The sequence below is a fragment of the Anomalospiza imberbis genome, chromosome 2, assembly GCF_031753505.1.
Source record: "Anomalospiza imberbis isolate Cuckoo-Finch-1a 21T00152 chromosome 2, ASM3175350v1, whole genome shotgun sequence".
In the NCBI taxonomy this organism is placed as follows: Eukaryota; Metazoa; Chordata; class Aves; order Passeriformes; family Viduidae; genus Anomalospiza; species Anomalospiza imberbis.
Genome location: NC_089682.1, coordinates 55,964,785 through 55,981,514, shown reverse-complemented (window position 1 = coordinate 55,981,514; position 16,730 = coordinate 55,964,785). Strand labels below are relative to the sequence as shown.

The 16,730-nt window shown below is 40.0% G+C and overlaps 1 protein-coding gene across 2 annotated transcripts in view; it reads left to right on the top strand.

The window, feature by feature from the left end:
• The first annotated feature begins 12,372 nt into the window (after positions 1 to 12,372).
• The window catches only part of B3GLCT (beta 3-glucosyltransferase), a 45,529-nt gene continuing 41,171 nt past the window's right edge, over positions 12,373 to 16,730 (top strand). Inside the window, exon 1 of one of the 2 annotated variants that reach the window (XM_068181166.1) lies at positions 12,373 to 12,648. In XM_068181166.1, coding sequence (XP_068037267.1) covers positions 12,561 to 12,648 — 88 coding nt within the window. In that variant the 5' untranslated portion in view covers positions 12,373 to 12,560. The remainder of the gene's footprint in view (positions 12,649 to 16,730) is intronic. The other variant, XM_068181167.1, reaches the window with a different exon arrangement.

The following is a 16,730-nucleotide window of genomic DNA, read 5'->3' as shown; positions in this document are numbered from 1 at the left end:
GAGCCATGATTTTCAAATTTTTAAGGTTGCCTTGCACATTCAGGATGAGTGTTGCTCAGTTTACCCAAATATTCTCTCTACTTTGGTGTTTAACTTATGATAAATGAAGAGAGAGTTTGGTGACAAAAAGGTACCTCTGGTGGATTTTTCTTCACCTCTGAGTATGTGCAGGGAGTTTACTTCTGTAAGTGCTCTTACTGTGGCAGTTAAGGGCTTCTGACCTGGAGAAAAGAACAATCTGACCTTCTTCAGTGCAAGCAATGTTTTAAAATGGTAGCTGATCAGGCCTTTAAAAATTATTTTCATATTTAATACCTCTACCAGAGCATTGATAAGGGTGTTCAGAAACTGAATTTAACTTGGGAACAGGAGTTATTTCATCTGTTAAACCAGTCCTAATGTTGGTAACCTGCCATGGGGAGCAGAGATAGAATGACATTAGCATCTATGCAGGGAATGTTACCATTATAAAACATGACCTCAGTCAGCTAGAGGATGGGCTAATGTCCCTGTGGAAGGCCAAGCAGAGGCACTTATTCCAAATTAACATAGGAATCAATTGAGCACTTGAAATTTCTACTGTGTTGCCAAAGGCCTAAACAGAGATCTACAGGAGCTCTGCTGGGACAGTAGAGGCAACATCCTTTGTACATAATCTTCATATTTTAATAGAAACAGAAAACAGGAAAACCCATTCCGATATAGGCAGGCAACATCAAAATGTTGCACTCCAAGTAAATAGGTCTCTGTCATTTATCTGGGGACTTTATATATGTTCTCACTTTCCATTTGGGGATTGAGCTGCATTCCAGCCCATGCTATTGTTCTAATCTGTTTGGAAGTTGCCTGTGCCAGGTTTACTGCAGCTGCCGTTCTGTAAATGTGAGCAGTTGGCGCTTATGATAGCACATGTTGGTCAATCAAACCTTCTGCACTGTTTCTGCCTCTCATCATTTGAGAAGGTCTTTAATGCAACCTAATGAGATTAGGGTTCATTTGTTCTTGGGTTCCCAGCTAAGTTTTAAAAGGGTAAAGAGCATTTCAGGTCATTGCTCATTCTAAAGAAGGACTGCCATTCCTGTCAAGCTGTGGTTCTCTGGAAATACGAATTAGTTCACTAAACAGCTCCAATAGTCTCACCCTTGTGGTACAATCCAGTACTTCAGCTCTTGCTTTACACTCATTTTTCAGACCACTATGCTACCACTGTATGGTATTTATTTTCATGTGTATAAACATTTTGTAAATCAAGTGAAAAAGAGGATTGTGTCAAGGAAAATAATATGAGTTGCCAAAAGTCTATCGAACTATGTGAGACTAACACATGATGCTTGTATTTTCACATAATTTTTTTGTCTCTTCTGTATAGGAAGTGCTAATGATAATTTCTACAGTAATATCTTTGCTAATACCTCCATTCACATTCTTATCCTGGAGAAAGAGAGGAAAATTGAAGAGGCTATGTCACCAATGTGGTAGTGTAAGTAGCCTGAAACATAGCAATCTATGAGCACTGCTTTCTGAGTGTTTGAAATCTGAGCTGAGCTGTTCAGAGCATCCCTACTGAGGGGAATATCCACTTTGTACAAAATGCACAGGCTCTTGGGTAAGGCAGATAAACTTAACTTGATAGATTTTTGCATGCTTCCTGATAAGAGCTTCTGCACTTGGCAAATTCTAATGAGGCTCTTTGCAGCTCTGGCCATGTGTCAGCACTTGTACACACAGCACAGCATGGATCCAAATCCCAGAGTAACCAAAAGGGTGATGGCTTTATCTTCCTCACACTCTGAATAAGACTCTTAACCCAAAGAAACCTTCTTAATCTACATACAATCATGTCCTTTTCTTGTGACTTTTTTCATTTTCATGCCTGTTAATAGATCTGTGTTCTTATAAAATGTGAGTTAAAATGAAGCACACTTTATTTTTGAGGTTAACATGAATTCCTCAAAACCTGTAGCTGTGAATGTTTGCTTTGATGACTGAGAAACTACTGTTAATGTCTGATGTTGATTATGCATTATTTGTATTTAGAAAAGCACAAATGAAGACTGAAACTAATGCAAAGGTGGAGAAGGTCCAAAGTTATTGTGAAATTCTTAGTTTTATTCCCTTGGATGTACAGATATTTTCATCCTTTCACTTAAACAGCTGGATTGTTCCACTCGAAAATGTTAAGATTTTAGGAAAAAGAACACTTACTCTTTATTTGCTTTGTATTTAAGAAACTTAACACAGCAAGGCAAGTGTACCATAAATGCTTTAAGATCCAAAATTATGGAGATTGGGCACATTCAAATAGTACTCAACCTGGAGTTGTCATGAATCTCAAATACTCTAAATTGAGAGATTATATGCTTATAATTCCCTCATAAACTTTTCTCCTGTTGCTTAGACACAAGATGTGCTTTAAACAAGAAAATCAGACAATATGATTATGGCTGAAAATAAAATTTATATAGATGACCAGCTGAACACCTCTAATTGGAAGAAGGGGAGAGTTGGATTTTTAAAAGTAAATATGGAACTAGATGGTATAAACTCTCCAAGGCCTAAGTGCAATTAATAAAACAAATGTACTTGTAAAAGCAGAAAGATTGCAAATCCTCTTTAGTCTGGATTAAAAAAAAATAAACAAAAAATTGGGGTTTTGACTGGTTTTTGTATATGAAATAAAAGGAACTGAATGTTATTTTTAAGTAGGGAAATGCAAAGGGGTGAAAATGAAAATAAGGGATGAGGGAAATGGAGATAAATAAGCTAAGTTATTACTACTTGATCTGATAGCAAACCATCTGGCAATATGCTGCCAAATCATTATGTATCATTTCTATGACTCAGTGCTAATTAGATGTGCATGGATTATGCAGACTTCTTGTGCTTTCAACATTGATAGAATGTTTTAAAAATATCACTTACATTATTAGTATGACATGTACTTGTTATGAATTTCTGACAGTAATCCAAGCCATTTTTTCACTAGAAAGTATCCAAAACACTTCTAAGACTGTTCAGATTTTGACTTCTTTAAAAAAAAGAAACAAAACAAAAAACAGAATCTTCTGTCCAGACACTAAGAAATTAATTTCTTTTGCTTTTCCAGTAACTTTCAGAAAATCTACTGACCCAGTGGTTAGGCCTGGACAGCATGAAAAGTTAATTAAGTACATAAATATATATATATATATATATATATATATATATATATATACTACAGGTTACAGTAAACATGCTTAGAAAGATCAAGTAATAAAGTATTTTTTAAAAGTGTGTGTGCATTGCACCATGTCTATACATACACAAATCACTTTTTTTTCAAAAAATAAATGTATGTATGCAATTTTCCCACTTTCATTCTCATAAAGTCAACAATTACCACAAATTGAGGACTATGACATTTTCCTTTGAGTGTGTATAGCACCTCTATAGCTGTACTTAGAACCTACTAGCTATTATAAGTATGTCTATCTTAAATATGCTGCAACATAAACCTGTTAATAAAATGTATTCTGAGAGTTGAAAACTTCACACTGTTTTCATATGAAAGCTATAAAAATCTTGGGGGAGGATGAATTGTAGAATAGAGATAATGCTGGAGGCAATCTTACCCCTGAGGAGTTGCAGCTGTACTAATTACCAAAGAGTAGGAAGAGCTTTTCCTTTAATAGGTCACAGCTGTGTCCAATAAGGATAGGCCAATAAGGATGGATGTTATAAAAGAGTGGTTTAGCGGGTTGAGAGGAGAGTTTGGGTCAGTTTGTTGTGCTGCTCTCAGGAGTAAGGGTCAGGCAGTCATGATAAAGACGGGAAGATGTTAGCCAGCTGTGTGGAAGAAGGACAAATGGAGTCAGTGTTGCAAGAAGCTGCCCCTGGGAACTCAGAGAGAAGGTATGAAAGTTCTACAGTAAGATAATGAACTAACAGTGAGATCAGTTCCCATCCACTGTTGATTGGTGCCAAGCACCAATGCCAACAATTGGTGGCCTGTATGGGGATGGATCCTGACAAAATCTATTGGATGGAAGGTGAAATACTGAGAGTTAAAAATGAACAGGCTGAGTGATTAATAGGTGAAATTGTTTTCTTTTCAAGGAATGTCTCAAAGGTGGTACATCTAAAACTACAGATTTTTTTTAAGAAAAAATTAATATGCTTGATGAAGAAATATTATGTGCATTTTGATAAGTAAAGGCCTTGGAAAGGAGCTTGTTTATTTGTTATGTGGACATAAGACTTAGCTATGAATATGGTGAAAATAAGGCAGCACAAACCCATACTTGCATGATGAACTAGCAAGTGCAAAGAAAGAAGTAATATTTGGAAAAAAAACAGAACATTCTAGTACATGGAAATAGGTCTTAACACTATGACATTTCTTGTGATGTGAGTGCTTTAGTAAATATGCATGACTTGCCATGTGTAGTTTTGTATTTATATTTACAGATGATTTGGAAGAGTTGAAGATGCCCCAAAGAGCTGGCAGAATGGTTTATAGCATAGAACATGTGATCTGCAAAGTGGTATAAATAAACACTTAGAGTTACAGATTAAAGAGGTATATGCTCATTAGAGCATTTTTTTATTTCAGAAGAAGTCATATAATGTTCCCCTAGTAGCGGGATGAGGGCAAAATTCCAAACAAAAGTGAGATGGGTGCTTTCAACAGTAATTGTCATTAATGATTTCCTGCTGAAGTTTTCCAATATTATAAACTCTCTGTTTATAATTGCAGGTGCCTTTCTAAAAAGTTGCTGTCCTTTGAACATGGGGTAGATATAACCATTTAACAAAACTGGATTTTTGTGTAAGAGTAAAGTCCATGCACTGCTTGTAATATGCTGAAACTGATCTCTATGAGAGGGCTCAAAAAGTGAGAAAAAATGAAATAATTAGTACCTTAGGAAGATGTTGGTAGAAGTGTTTTTACAGCTTGAATGGAGTTACCTGGGCTATGCTAATATTCATTTTACAGAGAATTCAAGCTGAAACTAAAAAAAATTTGCCTGCTTGGAATTTTACCACATCTGTTAATCTCATGCCTGAGCCAAGCCTTCACATACAGTTATGATTACTAATAACATTACACACAGCTTGTTGAGTTTGGGATTTTTTTGTTCATTGGTCAATGAAGAAAAACCAATTTATGTATAACTTCTGGACATTGGGTGGCACCATTGCCTCACTTAAGCCTTCACAGTGTTGGCTCTGCTCCTTTTTTCCTTTAGCATAACTATATAAGGCAAGTCAGAATGCAGAACTGGTTGCCTTCTTTCTTCTCTCTTTTTTTTTTTCTCTTTTTAGTTTGATTTTAAGTAATCATCTTGCTTTAAATAGTAATGGATTTTTAACTAAGAACTGATGTTGCACATTTTAGGGAAGTGGTGTTTTGATTTCAAGTGCTGAAATGGAAAGATATTCTGTACAGCCAAACTGCTTTCATGTGCATGTGCCCCAGCCAGCCTATGATGAAGCTATACACTAATGTAAAAAGCAGGAATAGCACCTGTGTGGTTTATTGTCTTTAATGAAATTGTTTAAAACAATTCTTAAATTCAGGGCTGATTTTTGTCTGTAGCAGGGCTGATATATCAGATACCACTATGTGCTTCTTAAGGTCAAGAGTCCTCTAGGTTTACTTTTAAGTTGTATTTAGTTCTTTTTAATTGGACCTTGATCTCCTTCCTGGCAGGGACAAAAGCTTTCCCCCCAATAAGGAGACTGTTATAAAAACTTACAACAAATACACTTTTCCTTATACTGGTATGAATTTTTTTCCAGAGTTCATTAAATTTATTGTACAAAGTACTCAGTAGATAACTAACAGAATTTTGTCTTCACATTAATTAAACCATCAGAGACTGCATTTTGAACATTTTCTGACCAGTTACATAGCGGTGACTACTATGAAGTAGTCCAGTAATGAGCCAGTAAAAATAAATACAGCTTTTCTATTGATTGGCTGTGCATAAAGTGAAAGGTCATGGTCATTTTCTTAGTATTGGTTGTGTTTTCTGTAGAGCTGTGTAAAAACTTGGTACTGCTGTTATAACCAGCGTGCCATACTGCTTGGTCACAAAGCAGCTTTTTCAGACTCTTAACTGAGTGGTTTTGATTTAGGACTCTGTATTTTGAGGGTTTGGGCAATGTTTTTCTAGATGATGTTGCCATCAAACTCTGAAACTTCTTTTAACTTTTGTAGCTCCCCTGTGTCATGTTGACTTGATGTTGCTGTACTTGAATGGTCCTGTACCAGATGTGGCTTTTTTTGATCCAGATCTCTTTGACTTCCTGTATCAAAAGCAGAATTAAAGAGTTCTAAGGGAGCAATTGTGGATGGACATAATCTAAAACTGCTTTGAGGCTAATACAGGCTGTGATGAGTGCAGTTGCTCTGAAGTGACATCAGGCTGTAATGGCTCCTAAGGGCCACTTCATAACTGAAAACTTCTGAGTGAGAAGTGCTCCAGTTCCTACTGTCAGTTTTGATCACTAAGCTGCTCATCTGGTTAACTTGGTTAACTGTCTGGGCCCTTGTTTCCCCTTTATGTCACTGAGAAGGACAAGGCAGATGTCCACCTTTGAGTGAAGACAATGAGGATGCAGAAATCCTTTTCAGACAATTAAATCTATATTTATTGCATAGAAGATATTTCATGTGGCTTTGTTCATATCGAGGGATGGCTGGTAGGTGACTTAGTCATAAGCAAGGACAGTTGGCAAGCTCAGAATTGAATCACTTTACCTTCAATAATGACTGATTTTAATGACTTTAAACTGCTGTTTTGCCTAAGTGGGAGGCCTCAACATGCAGCAAATACCAACTTCTGTTGTTGGTAGTGAGAGTGAGCTTACATATCCAAAGTGGACTGATTTTTGTCTGCAGGTATGTGTCAGGTAGGTGTCAACTTTTTCTAGTCTTCTCCCTATCATCTCAGAATAAGACAATAATTAAGCTGGGAAAGATGTTTTGAGGTTATCTAGTCCAACACCCAGCTCAAAGCTACTGCTGAAGTGGCATAATTTTCCAACCCTGCTTATTCAATGCCACAATGATTACCGTGCACACCTGAGCTGGTTCAAAAGAAAACTACTTCAGCTGAAGAAACTAGCTGTTATGCACTTGCCACTGTTTAGAGTGTTCACATCTAAATATACTGCCCCTTGGCTTCTTGAGAATACTGGCATTAAAAGCTGCAAGACAGACATACCCCACAATCTTTGTATCACTGTCTTACAGGATGGATTTTTCCAGTCTAAAGCCTCACTAAGATGCTCCATGCTGGCTAAACATCTCTGGGTATTACTGTGACTGCTTGTCTCTTCCACTCCCAGGGATTTTTTTTTTTTTTGGCTGCCAAATTGGGATTTCATAACAGCATTTGAGTTGGTTTCTGAACTGTCATGGTTTACAGGGCAGCTGTAATAAGGCAAAACAAAATATATGGAAGTTATTTGTGAGGTATGGGACATCTTGAGGCACAAATCCCAGGAGATGATACAGGTTAATCAATGCTTGAGTGATCATGATATTTACAGCTCAACAAACCAGCTGAAATGTTAAAGACAAATACATAGGACACTATTTAACCACCCACTTCAGTATTTCTTGAACAGTCTGCCTCATTCTCTTTCCCTCCCACTATGACTTAGTACACAGTTGAGAAAAGTGGGTGATTCTTTACACCACCATTTCTTTTCTTCTAAGAATTAGAAGCTGGGGAAAGAAGTTAATGTAGCCACTAAGCTCTTTAAAACTTATGGAAACATTTTGTTAATATGTTATTTTGCTCAGTTAAATCTCTTATTATTCATTTATATTTTGACTTTTGGTTGACAAGGTAATATTTTGACTAATTTATTAAAAGATAGGATCAGGTAGTTTAGGACAGATGTTTTGTATTTTTAAATAGCTACATTTCAGCAGGGAAAATATAGAGAGCTCAGATGAGCTTGGTGGAGGCAGTTATGTGTCAGATGGAAGCAGCAGGAGGCCAAACAGCAGAGAGCAGCAAGTCTGACAGTTCTCTAGGCAAGTTGTTCATTTGCTCAAGGGAGTGGGAAACATGCCCTTGGCTTATAATCAAGGCTGAAAAGCTTTAGTCCTCTACATCTGCCTATAGAATTTTCTCCTTGACTGTGTGCAGTACACTAGACAGCAGCATCTGATAATCTCATCACCTGAACTCTGGGGACCTATGTTAAGTTCCACAGCTTGATAGATCTTCTGTTTCTTACCTGTAGCTTGGTCTGTAATAGTTCAAAGATGTTGAAATTCCTGTGTCCTGCCCCCTCCCCTTAGTGCATATATTCTGCCTCTTGGACAGCCCAAAATGAGCACCAGAAGATATGCTGCAGATGGTATTTGCACTGTTTCTCTGCCAGAAGACAGAGGAAGGACCTGACTAGCAGAGATAGTTAAGCACTCATTACTATCCCATAGGAAAGGAATTGTCTTTGATCCATTTTTACAACCTTGTAAGAATCTGTGACTGACTGCTTCACACCCAGTGTTTTCCCAAGTCCTTTTAGAGAGTGTGTGATGTAATAACAGCAGTTGCTATCATGAAAAATTGCTTGGTTGAACTCTGTTCCCGGGATTCTTCACTACAGCTGCACACCAGTTCTCTATGAAGCTTTGATTGAAGGCTCTGTGACTTGGCTCAAAGGGAGTCCTCAAATTTTAATTAAGAACAAGAACTTTCCAAGTTAACCCAGGAAGAAGAGAGACTAAACTCGGACTACACTGTGGTCTGCCACGGGGGTTGACTGGAGTGCTGAGTTCCCTCAGTGATTAGGTTGTCAGGTTTACAGCATGCATGTGCTGGTACTGCAATGTTATCAGTTCTCCCGAGCAAGAGGGGGCAAGTCCCAAGACTGACTCATGTTTAGAGTGTAGGGGGCTTTTCCTGCTGCTGCAGGTTTCTCTCCTGGAGGGAGAGTTGTTTAGCGTGGTCCAGAGGAGACAAGAGAGTGTAGTTCAGATCTGAGTGCTGCAGAATATCGGCTCCCCTGCTCAAGCCCACTGCCTAGAGTTTGACAGATGTAGGCATATTCCCAGGGTATCAGTATTTTAGGGTACATAATAATGGACTGGAACTGGCATTGGATAACTACCTTGAGTAGTTGAAAGCTGAGAAACTCAGTTTCCAAATGCATGTTGTAATTTAAAAACTAATTGTGTGATTCCGAACTCATTGGGATTGGTTTGCTGATTTTCACAGGATTAGTCATCACTTAAAAGTTGTGCCCCTCCTTACATAACTTCCTGAGCAGGACAGAGGGGTCCAATTGCAGAAGCTTTAGGAAGAGCTGGAACAGAACTTAACTTGTGATTTGCAGGGCTGTCTCTGACAGAGGTTTTTTGCACCACCTAATGAAAGAAACTACAGAAACTCTGTCATTCCTGGGTGAAACCTTTCTCAAATGGCTAAAAGAACAAAGTAGATTCAGTCAAGTTCTCTAACTCAGTAATTGCTGTTGTGTCTGGTTCATAATTTCTGTTTCCCTGTATTATAGTCCTTCTCTAGAAAAAGATGACAGAGCCACCAGAGTATCTGGAGGCACAAAGAGCAAGCTACCTTTGAGCCACATGCCAATCTTTGCATTTGATATGCATGTATCTACCTATATCTGGCAGCATTTATATGTATTTGCAGCCCCCCCCTTTCTAATCTCAGAGATGGGACAGCAACAGTGTAATTATTTAGGAGTCTAAAATACATGTAATACTACAAAGAAAGGAGGCTTGGTAGTGTTCTAAACCTCTGTGTTCCTTAACAGAATGTTCATTATTTTCAACTTTGTTGAGATGGAAATTCTCAGTGGGGTAATTAGAATAACAAACCCAATCTGAGTGTGTAAGTAGAGTAGAATTCAAGAAAAAAGCTTTATTTCCTACTTCTTCCTCACAGACCTAAATATAAGATTTAAAACACTTAGGTGCTATTTTTCTTAACAGTTGGAGAACACAATGTTTCATGGTAGAGTTCCATATTTCTTGGGGGTTGTTACAATGGAATTTTTCTTATATTTGTGACAAGCCAAAACACTTATTACATCAAAGCAAAAGGATGCGGGTTTCTTTTTCTCCTTACAGACTCTCTGTTTGGGGAAACATTGGAACATGGGTATATCTTAACTATTTGGAAAGTAAGTCTTATGTTTATCCCAGATGCTGTGGGCATGATCCTTGTGATGTGAATTTTTAAAGAAACCAGCACCAAATGGAGAAATGGAGGAAAGGGTGGAAAATGCTGAAACTTAGAAGGAAAACCAAGCAAATGCAGATATACATGTTAAGCAAAATGTTTAATATATTTTATATTGTTGTAGTTCTAGAAATGGAAGGATGACTTTATACTTTTTTTTCCTGCTAATGATGAGCATGCACATAAAATCAGATAGAGAAATAGTATGTTAGTTTCTACTTAGTTGGCATCAGAATTATTATTCTTGAGGCCAGTTACTTATTTAGTGAGTCAGAATGTCAGCAACAAGCAGTTGTGTAAAGCAAATGACAAGCTGTTGTTCATGCTTGTGCCTCATTTTCCCTTCTCTTATGATATCAGGGGGTGTGTGTTTAGAAAACATGTAAAGCAGGTTGAGTACTCCAAAGAAGTCTGGCTAACATATTTCTATTGTGATAGTTTTAAAGGAAGGTGGGAGGTCTACTACCAAGTTACTGTGCTATAGACGTGCTTGCCTGAGCTTGCAGTGGGAATGAGTGTTCATCACTGTGGAAAGGTTTCCATTCATCTTCACAATCACTTCTCTGGCATATTTAAGGTATTCTATTGTAACCACTTGACCTTGAGGAAAAGAATGCTATAGATCTAAATGTTGCAGTGTTTTGAAGAAAGATCCAAGTTGGGTCCTGTGCTGTTTGGCCTTGCTGGATTAAAAATAGTTCATAGCTGACTTGGACTCTGCACCATTTTTCTCCAGTGAGGTCAGAGCATGTTTGTGGCAAGCACATTTCTTTCTCTCTAAGGATTTTTATGAAGGTGCACAGAGAGGGGTAGAAATAGAAATTTTCTCTTTCACTTCTCTCTGTACACCTTTATAAAAATCCTGAGAGAGAAATGTGCTTACCACACATGTTGAATGGTTGGGTTGCTAGGAAGGGTCAAGTATTTGATGGGAAAATGTGTAGAAATAGACCTGACTGGAATTCATGTTTATAATGTAGCCATGAAAGGAATTGTTACATAGGGGCACCAGGTGTTACACTCAAAATCATGTTTAAGAGCAAAGCGGAAGCATACCTTATATGTTATATGCCAAGAAGTTTTTGTTTCTTGCTACTGTAGTTGAAATGTGAAATTCTAGTAATTATTAATACAGATCTCATAGTTACAGAAAAAAGAACAACATTGCACTGAGAATTTTCTACACACTGCTGAGTTTCTAGTCCTATCACTGCTTGCCTTTCTGAGGCTTCTCTGGGTCTGAAGGACAGCAGTTTAATTCTGGGGTGTATGGAGGAACTTATAGCCAGTTGTTAACATGTGGAGTGCTTCACTAGGACAAATCTGACATTCCTGTGAAGGGTTTCTTCTTTCTTGTGCCAGGATTCATGTTGGGTCATTTTTTGTTTGCTAACAAGTTTTCACATTCTTGATCTTTCTTCATTGGTCTGTGGCTCTGTTATATCCCAATTTACTGCCTGTATCATGACATATATATGCACGTTAGAAACTTTGTCCTCTGTGTTACCCCTAAAACAAGTTTTGTGCAACTCCAGGTCTGCATTTCTTTAGCCAAATAGGGCGAGTCATTTTAGCTGTGGAGTCTCCAGTGCCAAGGCTGTGCTCCAGGTCACATGCCTGTACTCTGTGCTGCACCCCTTGTCCCTGCTCCTGGTCACACTGGTAGTTTAGGAAAGGCTATCTGAAGGTGCCCTGTGCTCTCTTGGGTAAGGATTTGTGAGGGTTGGTCTAGAGATGAATTAGGTCCATTGATTTGTTGGATGAGGTTCCTGTTGGAGTGCTGGATAACATTTCACAGAATAACAGAACCAATTAGGTTGGAAAAGACGTCTGAGATCGAGTCCAACCCATGACTGAACACCACCATGTCAACGACAACAGGGCACTGAGTGCCACATGCAGTCTATCCTTGAGCACCTCCAAAGTCGGTGACTCCACCACCTCCCTGGCAGCCCGTTCCAACGGCCGGTTAAGAAGAGTTAATGGCTAATGAGAGCTGTGCTTAGTGGGATTATTTCGGGCAGGATGCTCACTCCCCGTCCCGTGACGAGCACCCCGGGAGCGCGGAGAGCCGCGGGAGCGCGGGGCGCTGCCTCTCCCGCTGCTGCCGCCAGAGGGCGCCGCGGCCGCCGAGCGCCTCCCCCCTGCTGCCGGCGCTGGCGGCCGGTCCTGCCGGGAGGAGGGAAGGGAAAGGCAGGAGGAGGAGGAGGAGGGCGGGCAGGCGGCGACCGCGGCACCGCCACCAGCCGGAGGCCGCTCGCCCGCGCTCCTGCGGCAGAGGCGGGCAGCCGAGCGCACCGTGCCCTTCGCCTCCTCCCCGCGCCGCGCGGCTCAGCGGCCCCCGCCAAGATGTCTCGGGAGCCCGGCTGCAGCCGCTGGCTCCTCTTCGCTGCCTGCGCCCACCTCGTCTTCCTTCTCCCGCCGCTCCGCGCCCGGGGTGAGTGGCGGGGGCCGGGCCGGGACGCCATGGCGAGGTGAAGGGAGGAGACCCGGGACGCTCGGCCCCTCCGAGGAGGTGATGACAGGGAGGAGGGCACGGAGAGCTCGGAGTGGCGCCGGAGCCGCCGCCGCTTCCCGGCCGCTCCGTCCCGCCCCGCGCGGGGAGGCGGGCGGGGGAGCCGAGGTGCCCGCGCTCCCGAAGTTTGTTGCCGGTCCGGGCTGGAGCGCGGCCGGGCGGCGCGGGGTCCCTGCGTGGCTCCGGCTGCGGGGGCAGCGCCGGGAGCGCCTCCTGCTCCCGGGGCCGCGGGCAGGGACAGCCCGCCCCGAGGAAGCCGGCCCTGGGATCGGGAACAGCTTCGTGGAGCAGCCGAGCCCAGCGCGGGCACTCGTGCTTGTGGTTGGGCAGCGCCGCACTGACGGGGTGTTCTGCTCAGGGCGGGGGGAAAGGTAAAACCGCCTGCCTAAAATGCCAGTCGAGAGGAAAGAAATGTATTACTGTGTTTCAGAGATGTTTTTCATGTGTCTAGTCAGCTGGGAGAAGATGAAAGAAGGATTGTTAGAATGTCAGCGATTGGGTTGCTACAGGCTCCTGGAGTTGGGAGCTGTTGGTGTAAGAGGCAGAAGTAAATGTTTACATCTGCTCTCTTTCTCATTATTTCTATTCCTGAATATTTCCATCTCTGTTAGCATAGACGTGTCAGTGTGTTGTGAGCTTTTGGATTTGATTCTCTTCCACCGCTATGGCTTGCACGTCAAAATCATGCGGGGGGAAATGCATAAATCATGTTTTCAGCAAAGTAAAACTGTGATATTTTGGTTTTTCTTCTGCTAAACACTTTTCCTTTCACAGACACAGCTTGGTTTTTGGAGGAGTCCTAATATTCTACAGCTCTTCCTAAAGCTGTGTTTAATTTTTTCTGGGATGAGTAGTTTTGCTCCACTAAGGTACTACAGTACTTGTAATTGCAAACAGATTGTAATCACAGTCTGAGAATAGCATATTCAGTTTTTCCCATATCTGTATTCATTGTACATGCATAGATACCTACCTACATGCAGGTAGAAAGCAGAAATTGAAACAGTTGGGTTCTTGTTTAGTAGGTCTTGAATGATGTGTATGTGGAATTTATTCACTAGAAGCTTCCTGCAGTATGTTGGTTTTCTTTTGGTTTTTTAATACCTGTTTATGTTACAGAGTCTGTCCTTTCCCAAATAAGTCATGCTTTTGAAATGGCCTGGATAGTAAGTTTGTTCTTCAAAAACAGAAATAATTTGGATTGCTTTCTACATAAGCAAACAGCTTGTCTGTCGGTAGTTAGGTAATTTCATAAATTCCAGCTTGCAAGTGGCAGCTTACAGAATGGGAAAATGTATTCAGATGATTTTGTATGGTGTAACTTCTAGGCTGTCAGAAGGGATCACGATGATTTAGACATTCCAGTGGTTGAAAGTAGTGATTTCAGCTGCCTTCTTCCCATATGTGCCATTTGTATAAAGAAATAGAAGTAGTTGCTTTTATTTTATGAAAAGCTTCAGAGGCTGTAAATTTGCTTGTATCAGCCTCTCCTCTTCCTCCTCCCCATGCTCTCTCCCCATTTTTGTGTTCATGAATCTGTAATACATTCTTATCTGGTTTGACCAGAGTCTTTGATGCTGATAGTGAAGAAATATTATAAAAGCTTGCATATAAATACACAAAACTAATTTATAGTGCTCACAGGCTGTCTCATAACAGAAGGTCCCATTTCTTTTCCTGACAACATCAGTGCAGATTTTCTCTGGAATCATGTCAATCCATAGAACCTTATGTTCTTTGAAAACTTGTAAGGGGGAAGAAACCAAACCAAAACAAAAATAGACCTTTCATTAAATTATTATGAGAAATACAAAGAGATTCTGTTTTAAATGTTTTCTGTGCTGCATACAACATAATCACTGGCTGCCATTATTTGAAGTGGTTATTATCAGTCACAGTTTGGCAAAAAATACATTAAGTCATGGAATTGTTACTCTTTTGTGGCTCATTGAAACTGACCCACAGCTCAGTGGGGTGGTTGGAATGACTCTGGAGTCAGTCAGCCTTGAATCAGACTGTAAAAGAGGAATATAACAGAAGTATTGCTTTTCTGTCTCAGGTGGATTAGTCTGTGAAAGCAAAGAGTTAACTACTCAGCTTTTAATGTCCTTTGCACTTCAAGGACATATAATTGTAAAGGTTTGGAAGTTGTTTATGCATGGAAGAGTATTACCAAAGAAAGGATTGCTTCTACATATAAAATGTAATATTTTATAATTGTATATGTTTATACAGTGTATTGTATTTTAATGCTGCAGTGTTTACATCCATTTTTCTATCCTGCACATATTCCTGCAATTTGGTTGCTGAACAATGAAAATAATTGCTGAGTTTTACTTTCTAGTGTTATAAGCCAGTCTGTTTACTTATTAAAATTTTAATGGAAATAATGGAACACTTGACAAAAATAGATAGGAATGGAAGGAATTGAATTGAATAGGAATTCTCATATTACATGTCCAGGTTTTGAATGGATCCAAACATGTTGTCTAGGTTTTCCAGTGGATTTTAGTCATACCCTCAAAAGACATAAAGATAAGATTGGTGATAATATAGAGCTTTAAAGTCTTTTTACAATTTCTTTCCTTTTCTTATCCTCAGTTCTTGGCCATTTAGCAAAAGGAGAGGAGAACTAGTGATTGACATGTTCTGCTTTTATCTGCTTGTGCCAGAGGACATGATGTTAATGCACAGTGTGTGTTAATAACCTTCAGAGTACACAATGCATTAGATAATGAAGTGACAAACACAAGATTACAGTTGCATTTAAGATGGTGCCTTGCTGGGTTTTTTTCTGCTTTGGGTAGCTTTGTTTATGAGAAACTGTACAGTTAATCACCCTGGTCTTTTGGTTACAGTGGCATCTACAGGGCTTGAACGTTTACTAGTAAGTTTCTTCTTGCAATGTATTTTCTCTGTGCTCTGTGGCAAGTGCAACTGAGGTATGCTAACTTTGTGTTAGAAAACACAAAAGGACTAGGGGAAATTCTGGATTTTTCAAAGGTACCTCTAGCTCCAGAGACTGGTATGTGCTTTAGGGAGTTATACTGAAAGAAATCCATTGCAGTTGTCTGCGTTAATAATGACATATGAGCATGAAAAGTTACTCCTTTGTTATAGTAGCATCTGAGCTGCTAGACATAGGTCATCCTTCTTTGTGCATGTATGCCTTGTACACAACAAAAGCATATCCTTCATACAGAGAATTTATAGTTTTTGCCTGTGTTGTACAAGTGACCTGGCCACGAGCTGCATCTGGAGTTGGAATTTTTTTATCAGTGGTCCAGTCCTGGGAACATCCTTTTCAGAAACCTCCCGGAAGTGAATTGCATGTGAATGAATTAATCTTGGCGTTGTCCATTTGTGCCAAGGCACTGTATTTTTTGCCTACCCTGTGGTTGGTCCCTTTGTTGATATGTTGTAGGCCAGATAAATTTACCATGTTCTTTTCCTGCTGCTCTTTTCCCAGTAAATCCTTAGAAGAGGATATTTATTTCCACTCTGAGAGATCAGGTTGCTTAGGCAGAAGAGTCTTGGCCACAGCTGACTTCTGAAGACTGCTTTATCAAATTAGACGTGCATAATAGATTTGCTAATCAGGTAGAAGAGTGTTGCTAAGATAAATTCATACAGTCTGTGTGCGTGAAAAACTTCATTATTGTTGGATGAAGTCTTGAAGCTTTTTTGGTGGTGTCTTCTGGGGTCTGTTTTGTGAATGGTTCTTCAGTAGTTTAAAAATAGTCTGAACAGTTCTTGTCTTATTAAAATGTATTAGCTGGAAAAAGTCTTCCTGATATACTTAATATAAAGGATACCAAGTAATTTTATTTTGAAAAAGGAGGGGAAGCTGCCTTAGTGAAATCACAGGGAATAAGAATTATGATATAGCAAGAGACTTTAGCATTCATTGCGTGTATTGGTTTGTTGAGTAAATTGTGTATGAGTGTTGAAATTGCGCTGTGTGACAGGGTCAGAGCTGGTTGATTTTCAAAGCTCTTCTACAA